The 13,204-nt window shown below is 43.5% G+C and overlaps 1 protein-coding gene across 1 annotated transcript in view; it reads left to right on the forward strand.

The window, feature by feature from the left end:
- The window catches only part of LOC109993904 (cadherin-18), a 102,226-nt gene that overhangs the window by 13,626 nt on the left and 75,396 nt on the right, over positions 1–13,204 (forward strand). The window contains exon 2 of the mRNA XM_029279910.2: positions 80–1,400. Coding sequence (XP_029135743.2) covers positions 549–1,400 — 852 coding nt within the window. The 5' untranslated portion in view covers positions 80–548. The remainder of the gene's footprint in view (positions 1–79; positions 1,401–13,204) is intronic.

A 13,204-nucleotide genomic window follows, 5' to 3' on the forward strand; every position in this document is an offset into this window, starting at 1 on the left:
TTTGTCTCTTTGTTTTAATTAGATTTTGTTGGTTCCATAAATTAAAGATGTTTGAAAGATTTTCTTAATTCTGTTTCAGGGAAAGAAGACCGCTGATTATCCTCTGACCATCTGAACCATGACCTGGTGACCATCTGCTTTCATCATGAAGAGGAAAGACTTTGGTTTATGTCCATAGTGGATCCTTTATGCACTGATGAAGCACAGGATCACCATGCACTGTTCTCCAAGTAGAAGGACTTGTTGTCTGCTTTGAGTCCCAGATTAATCCAAATCCTTCCTAGTTGTGTGGATAATGTTGGGATTTAACAGAAAGAAGTTCAATGCAGTGAACCAGACTATGGAGGTCTTTTTGTTCATATTTCTAAAGGGAAACTATTTGCCATGATTCTTTGGACTGTATCATGTGGACCCTCCTGGCTAACCTGCACTGTAAGGAGAACTGTGATCCCGTGGGTCCGAGTGTATTTGTTGGACTGAATGCCCACAGCGGTACGAGAGCGTGGAACTGAGAGAGGAAAACAATTCTGGACCAATCTTTCTTTACAATGAGAGTTCCACCCGATGTGGCTGCAGTTTCCTGTCTTTGTCCTCTGGTTATCTTCCTATGTGTCGTCTCCCAGAGTTGTTGTGGGATCCGGGTAAGTCTGAACCCTCACATCACCTACCCAAACACCAGCCTGTACCCTCATCTGGGGCCCAAATCACAGCCTGGAACGATCCCGCTCCCGAGCTCCAGTCCTGAAGAAGATACGTCTCCACTGAGGTCCAGCCAGCTCTCGAGTTCTCGCCAGAACCTCCGGAGTAAGCCTCAATTAAAACCTTGGGATCTTACCAGCAACTACAGGTCCAACACAAATTCTCCGTCAGAAATCTCCAAGACCTCGTCAAACTCAGACACAGAGCTCAAGCCACACATTGAGCCCAAACTGAACTTTATTTCACAGCAAGGGTCGGTGAGAAATATCTCTAATAACCCAAAGCAGTCTGCAGAATGGAAACCACGGATCAGATCCCAGCCAAGCCAAAAGCCTAGGACACTCCCAAAGTCTCCTGTAGGAACCAGAACTAGCATTGAATCTGAGTCAGGACCTGTAACTAAATTAACTACACTATCCAGTCTTAACCATAAGTCCAACTCTTCAGGTTCTGTTCGATCCAGTACTGCCAAAAAACCCAGTCCAGCATCACTATCAAGACCTAAATCTCATGCCAGACTCAGATCTCCGTCACAAACCAACGCCAAGATCACAAACCAAAACTCGAAGTCACAAAGGAACCAGACCAAGTCAGTGGAGACAGACAAGGATCCCCCCCAGCGGCCCAGGAGAGGCTGGATCTGGAACCAGTTCTTTGTTCTGGAGGAACACATCGGACCTGAACCTCAGTACGTTGGAAAGGTAAAGAATCCTGATTGTTTCTTAAAATATATTTTGAAGCCCAGTCTTTCTTTCTCTGGCCTGGTGTTTGGCATGTTGGTGCAGGTTTCAAAATGGAGTCGTTACTCGATCAGAGACCTTTTCTGAGCCTACTTGTTCACGTCTTTTGTTTCCCAGCCGACTGATCTGAGAGTGTCAAGGGGGATGACTTTTTTTCTGATGTGTTTTGGTCGTCTGTAAGGATCGGGATCTCACATTTGTATTGATATTGTTACCACTATTGTTACCCCTCAACGATCCGAGTCTTTATCATTAACACTATAGAGACAAGACAACAATATGTTTTTAATGTAGCTGGTATAGAGAAGAAAGAGAGACGTATTTTTGTAGGCCAACCTGGAAGTAGCATCGTCATGGGGTCTATTGAGAATTCAGAATGAGATTTTTTGGGGGGCTTTCTGTGCCTTTAATGGAGAGATAGGACAGTGGACAGAGCTGGAAATCAGGGAGAGAGAATAGGGAATGACATGCAGAAAAGGAGCCACAGGCTGGATTCAAACCCGGGCCGCCTGCTTTCAGGACTATAGCCTCCATACGGCCTAAAACGGGGTGCGCACACTAACCACTGTGCTACAGTGAACTACACCAAGGTCGGATGATTTTGACGTCACTACCGTTATGCTTCAGACGATCTCTGATAAAATTATCGGCCACATAATAGCGATTTTGACAAGCTAGCGAAACCGTAGCTTAATGCATTGTTTATTAACCTAATATTTGCCTACAAATTGATAAATCTACAAGAGCACTGAAAAACACAACTAGAGGCTGTAAGGCGGACTAGTGGGAGAGTTCCCGAACATTGTGTCTGGCGTGATGACGTTTAATGTCCCCGACAACCACTGTATTCTCATTTAGCTCCTTTTTAGCAACTGCCTTTTTAAGGACGAGTAAAAACTTCAACATACACAAGCAGGGGTATTACCTAACGTGGTTTATGTCATATAACAAAAAAACAAAATCTCTTAAGCTTGTATTAACCACAGACCTTATTTCAGGCATCTAACCACAAACCCATTCAAAATACCCATTGACTTTGAGAGTATTTAGAACTCATTACGGTGGTGCCCTATATCTGTTTGCTCGGAAAACAAAAACATTTCTTTTCAAAACTTTTGTTTTTTCAAGTTTTTTGAATAAACTTACATTTTCTTTTTCTTGATGTTACATTTAAAAAAACAGCATGATGATGATTTAATGACCTTAGCCTGATAGTCGCATTACTGACACTGAACACATCATTCCTGTATGAACTAGATGTAAGGATTCCTGGTTTTCTCTCGGACAGCCCGTGTTCGACTCCCGGTATGGGAACAGTACCTTTGGGCGGTAGTAGCTCAGTCTGCAGGGACTTGGTTTGGGAAGTGTTTTGGGAGGGTCGCCAGTTTAGGTCCCGGTGCGGACCCAAGTGCGGAAGTTGGTCTGGTAGCTGGAGAGGTTCCAGTTTACTTCCTGAGCACTGCTGAGGTGCTCTTGAGCAAGGCAGCAAACCCCCAACTGCTCAGGCTCTTTCATGTGCAGCCCCGTCACTCTGATATATTTTTATTATTCCATAGAATCCTGTTTGTGCATGTGTGTGTATTTCAGCCCATGTGTGTGTACTTCAGCCCATGTGTGTGTATTTCAGCCCATGTGTATGTATTTCAGACTATGTGTGTACAGCTTGTCTCAATATCAATAATGTTAAAGTATTTTCCCCTCGTGGGATTAATAAAGTATGAGAAGTAAATCATAATGTAACCCGTTGTCCCCTTGTTCAGTTAGCTAGCTAGCTTTGATCACACTGCTTTCAAGCTTTTTTAGGTTACTATGTTTGATTAACAGAACATGACACAAAATATAGGTATGTTTTCAACGGCTGCCTTGAGTGGAGAAGCTTGACCGTCCGTCCGTCCGTCTGTTGATTTAGAGTTTTCAACCTGCAGACGGTCGAAGGTGCTGCATTTTGATAATTTGGTCAACATCGCTGATGTGCTTGTTCCAATCCAATCCACCTTTATTTATAGAGCACATTTAAAAACAACAGAGTTGGCAGTTCAGTTTTATTCCAAAACTTTATTAGACAATCGATGTATGTTTAGGCAGCAGTGTTTTGATTAACAAGACGGGACTAGCTAAATGGTTTAAATGGGTTCTTCTGGACCCCATTGTTGATCCCTATCCCTAGTGGTCTACTGGTTCACTGTAGGGCTGCACCCTGTCATTGAATTTAAACATACTGTGTTCTGGTGACTGCATAAGTTTCCATCCTGGTAGACACAATCTGAGGTGTGCACATGATCCATTCAGAGGTTAATTAATCTATTGGGTGGCTGTGGCTCAGTTGGTAGAGTTGTTGCCTCTCAACCAGAAGGTCAAGGGTTCAATCCCCAGCTGGGCAATATGTCCAGTGTGTCCTTGGGCAAGACACTCAACCCTGAATTGCTCCCACTGCTTCAGTGGGGGTGTTTGAATGGCATTAGTTACCTCTGATGGATGATACTACATAGCTACCATCAGTGTGTGAATGGGTGGGTATGACATGTGGTGTAAAAGTGCTTTGAGTAACTGGAAGACTAGAAAAATGCTATATAAGCTCAAGTCCATTTACCATTTAATTAGAGAGGAGTAACTGAGCACTGGACACCGGATCTTGTCTCATTTTCTTCTATCAATTTTAATGGTTACGCAAAAAGCATCCTCCATTAAGTACCTTCATGTTGTCAGCTTTATCAATTCACACAACGTATCATCACATGTAAACAATCTACAACATGATGAGATAAATAATCAAAACCTTCCTGTGCGTTGTTCTCGACCAGTGTTTTTTTTTGTTTGATCAATGTGAACAGGATGATGCACACAGCTGCCTGCAAAAGGTTACGATAAGGTACGAATATAAAACCAGAGAGACTTGTGTGGGGCTTTTTTAGAATGGCTTATCCTTGCAAATGTCAGTCTTCACATTATATACTGGAGGGAAAAAACGCCAAAGGTGTCATGGAGTTGCCAACATGATGGCTGAAAGTGTATCATTTGATAAACTATGACCTTTGTCTCTACATGCCTACGTTTTGAGATTTAAAAAAAAAAGGCTGCGGCATGCTTTTCAGTATCGGCTGAGAGAAATCCTCTGACGTATTGTTGTGATATGATCCCCCCTGCAAACAGCCAAACAGTTTCGGGGGATAAGATGGCAGCTCATCTTGGATTGCAGTTTTACGGATGTGAAGTCAATCTGATGCAGTTCGCTCGCTGTCCACCCACAGCTGTTCAGTGTGTGGGATAATCTGTGACATGCACACCTAAGTATACACTGGAAAGGAATGTATGCGGAAAATGCAATCCAAGGGGGTTCTCTCACTGCAGATGGGACTGTGTAATACCTCCGCTCAGACTGTTTTCCATCCTGATGCTCTTGCAGTGATTATAAAAACCTCAGTGTTCATGAGAACAAAAACCATGAAGACACAAAGAAAACATTTCCAGATCTTTAAAGTCACATCCTGAAGATATGGGATCCCATTCATGGTGAACATTATTTCTACAATACCTGTTGAGTGTACTTACACACCAGCTTCTCTGTGCGTCGCTGCAGGTTGTGTGTATTTAAAGGATCCATTATGCTCATTGGGGGGGGGGAATGTCCCTTTCTATGCAAATCAGCCTCAGTGCAGAAACATGTAATTCACAAACAGCGGCGCTAACAGCCACATGCAGTCATGGAGTGGAGCAAAAATCCCCTTTAGAAACAGCTGCACTGCACACTGCATAACTAACGAGGCACAATCAGGCAGACACTCAGTTTGTAATCAGTTGTGTGACTCCAACGTTCGGCCAGAATCAGCCGGAAAATTGCATGTTGAAATAATGAGCAGTCAAATAATTGGGAGGTGTACTGAATATCTCCAGATTTATTTATTTTTTTACTTTTTAAAACCACTTTCACTTTTAACTGGAGCATCAGGGCTGTCATCAGGTAATCTGTAGCTGCACAGAGAAAAACATGTCAGCAAGTCAGAGGATTATTTGAGCTCCTGAGTTCTTTGTTTTTCTTGAAAAAAAAGACCAGAAGGGAAATGTATTTGATTGAATCTTCAGGTAAGATCATTATTTAGACCAACATAGCTTAGCTTTAACCTCTATAGTTAGCCAGGGCTAAAGCTGGAGTGTCCAATAAGGCGTTTTCCAACTGCAGGAACCCGTACATCCTAGAAACCCGTTAAAGGAACCTTTTCAGCTCCTGCTTCAGAGCAGGTACTCGCAGTATGAGAGGGACTTTGAGTGGCGTCAGTGCGCTGGGATTGGTCCATATGTCAGCGTATGTTGACTGGTCGAACACACGTCCAGTACCACCAACAATAAAGTAACCTGAGCCTGAACCAACCGACATTTTTAAATCCCACTGTAAACCGGAAGTGACAGTCGGTAAAAGCCAACCCAAAGTCCCTTGAGACTTCCACCTGTTGGAGATGAAAATGAAATGTCACTACCAGAGAGGAATCTCTTAATAAAGCAGTGACAGTAAAGAAAATAAACAAATCAGCCTTGTTAGTGGCCCTGTATGGCTCCTCCAGTCCTTAATGATTGTTATTATTTTATTCTAATTATATATTCTGTAACTTTCTCACAAGGATCTTCCTTGTTCAGGGCAGATTTTCATTCATTTTGAATCCTTCCCCTGTCCTGTCGCTGTCAACACAGAGCTGAAAACAACAAACCCAGGGGGAGTCTGACTTCACTCTCTTTGTGCAAAGTCTTAACTCCTACAATATTTACATCCAAACTCTGCAGAGACACAATTCTGACCTTCTGGTTGAGAGGCAACAACTCTACCAACTGAGCCACAGCCACCCAATTAATTAATTAAGACACACGACCTAACAACTATTAGGTCGTGTTGTAGTCAAGACCACACTAACCAAGACCACGACACACCTGAGACCAGAGTGCTCCGAGTCCAAGACCAAGACGATGGTATTTAGGGATTGAGACCAAGGCAGGGTGAGACCGAGTCAAGACCATCTTCTGTGCAGGGACATCTGGAAGGTTGTGGCCATAAAAAATCATAAAAATCAAACTACAAATGACTTAAAGTTATTAATTCTTTAAGAAAGGTGCGTTTTTTCTTCTAATCACAGTAATGACGTGGAAAAATGGCCAATCAGCGGTGGTCTAGACCGGTCTTGATTGAAAATCCGGAGTCCGAGGGGGTGTGTGAGGGAGATCACTGTGGGCAGGTAATCATCTCTGTGCAGTGGCTGTGTGTGAGTGACTGATTGGTCCTGATTTGTTCCAGGTGTGTTAAACTTGAGTTGCAGCGGTCTGTGCTGACTCATCATCTCACCTTCAGGGGTACTGAGTGGTTGACTCTGTGATTCTTCATAGAGCACCAATCGCTTTGTAAAATATTTCCGGCAGCTCTATCAGTGTAGGTTGAATGTTTGACCCAGCCTTCTTGGTTTCTTTATAAACATGGCCTGGTGGCCTTTGTGTCTCAGCTCTAGTGAGCTTCTTGGTTCTTTCCTTTAATCTAGTTTTTTATCAGCTGCTTGGTAGTGTTGGTTTATTTTCACCTTCTCTCAGGGCTAATTAGTAAAGGAAGCCTATTTATTTAGATTGTAACTATTTTGGTTATTTTTTTCTCCCCCCTATTCAATCGCTTGTGATTTTAGTGGTTATCCCTCCCGAATCATTACAGAAAAGTGTAATCCCGCCCATTGAGTTAAAGGGATACTTCACCCATTTGCATTAAGCTTTTTATCATTAGAAACCTGGTAGTATTTTTGAAAGGTCTTGCATCCCGCCCTCATTTTCCCCAGACATGGGAAATCTTTGTATTTCTAAGTCTGAAAAGGCAATTTTTACGTCACTGGAAGCTGTTGGTTAGCGGTGTGAAACTACAATGCTAGTTCCTCATATTTTCGACCACTGAAGCTACAGACCAATCACAGATCAGTGGGCGGGAACTCACTCCCAGAATCGAAACTTAACGTCCGCCATATTGCTTGGAAGCTATGCTAAAGGTATCTATGGCGGAAAAATACAACTGCAGCGGCGCACTAGCCGTCGCAATACAAACTGTCTCGCAGCTATATTGCTATATTGCTGGACGCCGCCGGCCACTGCCAGCTCAGCAGCCAGCTCAGCAGCCGAGACATGATACCTGCCTGTCGGCGGCGGTGAGGACGAGGAGCCGGGGCCGGCTCGAGCTGGGGCGGACTGGTAGTGTCGGTGCTCTCACTGTTTGTCTATGGACACAGACATAGAGTCTGTTTTCTGCCAGGAATTTCCAAGATCAATTCTGGAAGAAATCTCTGAATCAGTTGAGGAAACGGCCTTATGTGTTGAAGTAAATATTTACAGTGTTTACGCCTTAGTTTGATTTAAGTTAACACATGGGTTTAATTCTCCTCTTGGGAAAATTACATCTGCTGAGTTGTCTTCCTTCTACCTTGATGGACACTCGAGCTAAACTTCATTACATGTCTTCAACTTGTCGTCACTTTATTGCAATCCAATAGTGATCCGACGTTCGCAAATGATTCGTTGTCTCTCTCTCCAGAGGACGAGGAGCCGGGGCCGGCTCGAGCTGGGGCGGACTGGTAGTGTCGGTGCTCTAACTGTTTGCCTAAGTGGCGTGCCTCGTACTGGTGCCTGATTCTCATTGGTCAGTCAGTGATTTGATTTGTGTACACTCGGGGTGATTCCGGTGAGACTCACTGACTGATGCAGAGGTAGAGAGAGACTCAGGGCTCCTGCTGTATCACACACACACACACACACACAAACATACACACACACACATGGCACTGTCTGAACGTACTGCTGCACAGAACAGGACGGGAGCCCCTCCATCTCCCTCTCATGTCTCCAAAATCGACGAAGTAGCAAATATTTTATTTAACAATTAGGTGTCGCGAGAATGAATGTGCTTTTTAACGCTGCTGCAAACGGCTTATTTATCCAACTTAACTTCACTCACCTGACTGTTTATGATTGTTATAGGAGCTTTATCAGCTCATTGTCTTATTATTCACAAACGGCCATTCTCAGTACGATCGCGAGCAGAACTAAACGTTCGGTCGTGTTTCAACTCATTGAGTTCTGTTTGACAGTCAGAGCTCCGATTAAGCACTGAACTGATTCTACTTATTCAGAAGTGAAAATAATTGCTCATCCCATCACTATAACTGTTTTTAACACGATATCGTTCATATGTTTTCCTTTGCTTTCACGTCCTTTACATCTCAAACTGTGAATGATGCAGATACTTTATTATTTACTTAATTTATGTTTACTTTAAGTGACTTTGAACTACCCTGATAAGACAGATCTGTATTATGGAAGATTATTTTATATGATATGAAAGCTTAGGACATGGAGAGGCTGAACTGAAGACAGGAACAGGAAGTGACATGTGAAGAGGAAAAGAGAAAAGAAGCCAGAGGATTATGAGCAGACCTTGAGTAAGTGTGTGTGTGTGTGTGTGTGTGTGTGTGTGTGTGTGTGTGTGTGTGTGTGTGTGTGTGTGTGTGTGTGTGTGTGTGTGTGTGTGTGTGTGTGTGTGTGTGTGTGTGTGTGTGTGTGTGTGTGTGTAGTAACATGGTGAGTGGTTCTGGTCGGCCCGTCCTATTGGTCAGCAGGGATGCATGAATGCATTGAAGCTGATGTGATTGGCTCTGACAGTGACATTGCATGACATTGACACTGCTCTTTATGAAGGTGAGGACTGAGACCCCAGGGCTTCCACTGTGTGTGTGTGTGTGTGTGTGTGTGTGTGTGTGTGTGTGTGTGTGTGTGTGTGTGTGTGTGTGTGTGTGTGTGTGTGTGTGTGTGTGTGTGTGTGTGTGTGTGTGTGTGTGTGTGTGTGTGTGTGTGTGTGTGTGTGTGTGTGTGTGTGTGCATCATGCTATGTGGCTGGACACTGAAGGTGGAGACAGATGTGCTTAAGGTGCAAAAACACACACACACACACACACACACACACACACACACACACTCTGAGAGGGAGCTCCTAGGGGTGCACTGAGTCATTGTTTGGAGGGTGCTGTGACAGCTGAGCAGAGCTTTTTCTCTCTCAGATGAATCCTCGCTCTCTATTGATCCCTCTGAGCAGAACAACACGGAGGGTGAAGTGCACTTTGAAAACACATGCAAACACACACACAGGAAGTCATATAGTGTGCACTGACGTTGACTGATGGAGCGAGCGAGCCTGCTGAGGGGCAGGCTGCAGAGAAGCACAGGTGAGGTGAGGTGAGTGAAGAATATGTAGAAGAGGAGTTTAAAATAAGAAGAGTTGAAACAAGGTCAGAAAAAGTAACAGGAGCTAGAAGGGCGGAGAGGATGAAACTACACCGCCAACATTTGAGAGAAAGGATATGAAGAAGTAAAAGTAAAAGTCTAATCTTCATGTAACAAATAAATAATTGATAATTTTCACTGAGACACTGAGAAGGGGACGTTTTCTGCCTTTATTTTAGAGACAGGAGAGTGGATAGGAGAGAGAGAGAGGGGAATGACATGCTAGAAAGGAGCCGCAGCTCTCACACATCTCTCTCTTTCCCTCTGTTCTGACACCTGTATGAGACACTCGTTGGAGAAAGAGAGAGAGAGAGAGAGAGAGAGAGAGAGAGACAGAGAGAGAGAGAGAGAGAGAGAGAGAGAGAGAGAGAGAGATTATTTACTTTCATTTACGGATCGAGGATGGCGATCTAATAGAGATAAAAAGGAAAACTGTAAAAAATTAAAAGCCTATGGGAAACACTGTTTAAAGGTCCCATATCATGCCTTTTCTGGTTTTATATGCTCTTTAGTATGTTTTCCAAGTGTCCTGTGCATGTTTAGGCACATCTATGAATTGAATTGAATCTATGTGCAAAAATTAAAAGTCTGTGGAAACATGGCTTCTCCTACGTCCTCCTGTTAGCTGTAGCATTAGCTGCATGTAAGGCTTGGTTCTAGCTCCCTCGATAAAAATTTGTCAGTGGTCTTGTCAGTGTGAGATCACTGATCTAAGCCCATTGGCTCATTGTGGCAAGCCCTGCAGCTCATGTTGAAATTTCCAAGACGCGTGCTGAGCATCTGACCAATAACGACAGAGCAGATCGGCAGACCAATCAGAGCAGACTTGGCCCACGTGGGGTCTAACAGTGTGGGCTCAGCAGAGTGCAGCTGACGGACTCAGAGCATAGAGGGAGCAAGGAGGAACAGTACATGAAAACAGACACTTTTTTCAAACTTTATCTATTGTGAATGTACAAAAGTAGCTACATAGATTAAATATACGAACCCCAAAAAGGGCATAATATGGGCTCTTTAACAGTATGTGTTCATACCATGGTCTGCGTGAATACTTGATTCTGATTGGCTGAAGGGTGTCATGTGGGTGTCCATTAACTTTTGATATATTGACACCTAGGGAAGTAGTTCCAGTTGCAGTCTGTTCAGTGTTCCAAATGAATGCGCTGCAGACTGTAGGCTCTTTAAGATGAGTAACCGTGGCAACATAACACTAACCTACAGACTATATGGAAATAGGGAGTATGAGCTTTTGACCCGTCATTAAAACTTCCCTTTGTGCGACTATTCCGATTGGCTGATGGGCTTCACTGTGCTTACCGGCCTCACAGCTTCTATCAAAGCTCTGGTACCTGGTGCAACACAGACCTCCCACCACTGCCCCCCCTACATGTTCTTTTCCTCCTGAGCTGTTTTGTGTGAACACTCAGTCGGTGTGTGGCCACACCTGAAGAGGAAACAGAATGTAAGGTGAGAATTTATGAGGAGAGAAGAAGTCCAGAACAGGAGATGTGAAGAGGAGTCTGGGGCGGGACGAGGAGAAAGCGAGGTGAGAATAAGAAATGTGGATGAAAGGAGGGAAGATGAAAGGCGAGCAGCAAAGAACGGGAAGAGGAGAGCGAAGGTGAGGTGAGGTAAAGAGAGAACAGTGGAGAAGAAATGATGAAAGGAGAGGAGAGGGCACGGGGCACGGGAGGAAGGATGGAAGTTAAAAAGCAGACTTGCAGGAAACGTGTGTGTTAAGCTTCCTTCAAGGCAGGAAATGTGAGAGTGTGTCTGTGGATCGTGACTGTGTGATGCCTCACACCTCCTCTCTAAAGCCTTATCACGCTTTGTTTCAAACTCCATCCCCCCGTCTGTCTCACTCTTTTAACTTCCCTTTGCCTCTCACGCCAGGCTCAGCGGTGCCAGCGTATCAGTGGCCTCTGAATTACAGCTCCTGTACCTTCTCCCTGCAGGTCTCCCTGATAACGCTGCTCTTTCATTTCACTTGATTTCATTATTTCCTCTGCCGACATTTCTCAAGCTTTTGAAGAGCAATAAGAAGCAGTATCAGAGAGGAATATAGAGGAATCTGTCCCATCTGTTAACATGGAGGAGGCGGAGCTTATGAGCTGGGCAACAGCCAGCCAATCAGTCGATGTCAGCTTCCCCAGATCCATATACTGGTTAGGTTAGGGACGAGGTTCATGCTTGGAGCATTAGGTGCACGGGCATGACCTTTGCTTTATGATATTTAGAGTCCCAGCTCCCTAATTGTGATTAAAATATAAGAAATTAATATAAAAATGTAATAAAAAAATAAAATAAATAAGACCCTCTTCCTCATGCCTCTTCAAAATAAAGAAGAAAGGGGTGAGGGCTTAAAAGACTCATGACTACTGGAGTCCCTCCTTCATTTCAACCCAACTCATTTAGTTTTGGAGGCCTCAGGAATGGGCTCACCGACAGAGGTGGTTAAAAGGTGGTTCAGGTTGGAGGTTAGGTTTAGGCCCTCGTTCCTGCGGTTAGGTTCAGGGAAAGCGGTGGGGCAGATAAACTAATCAATCAGATTCAAAATCAAACAACTCAGGCACAGCTGCAGAAGAGAGAGAGAGAGACCAAATGTAGCTCTCTTCACAACAACAGACACAGGGTGGTTCTTTGAAACGGGCGTTTATTGCTGGAGCAATCTTGTGAAGGATCTTCGTCTTTGTATCACATACAAATCATGCCGACAACGCCGTGAGAACTGTATTGGCAAATATATCAAGAAATATTTAAAGATAAAATCTTATACAAATTACAGAATAATTATCTGCTCAAACAAAAGTACATTTGACATAAAACAAATACCTCGTTGCACCGCTTGTCATGAAAAGAGGTTCTTGACTCATTTAAGGTCCTTGTAAAGTGTCTTTCACAGTCTGCTTAAACTTGACACATCAGTGGTAACAGTCTTCATGCATGTTTACGCAAATTCGCGGGAGGTAACGTGAACTCACCGTACATGTCCGTCCCTTAATTCCGTCGTAGCGGAACCAAAACAAGGAACTTTAGTTCCACATAGAAACAAAGATTTTAACAGTGTTTTTAACCTTTTAGCTTAACATACATGAATTATTATTTATTTATTTATTTATCGAATACATCAAATTATGACAATATGAAATCATTTATGACTCATGAACTTAAAGTTTTATGTAACAGCACTTACACCAAATTAGTATGCACAAGAGGAACTCATCGGGTCAACTAATCGTCATATTATCCAGATAAGTTTAAAAAAAGATAAGTTGTGAGTGTTTAGCAGTCATAAACATCTAATACAAAGAGAATCATTTAAGTGTTAAGGTTAGGCTTTAGGGTAAGTGCAAGGGTATACGATCAAGCAGCAGGACCCGCGTCAAACAGGCACCGAATGAACAACCAATCATCCTCAGAAAGACAAAGCAACATGTTGTTTGCCTGTTTTTCTCTTTATTCCCGCAGGATCTTGTAGT

Source organism: Labrus bergylta, chromosome 4 (assembly GCF_963930695.1).
Source record: "Labrus bergylta chromosome 4, fLabBer1.1, whole genome shotgun sequence".
In the NCBI taxonomy this organism is placed as follows: Eukaryota; Metazoa; Chordata; class Actinopteri; order Labriformes; family Labridae; genus Labrus; species Labrus bergylta.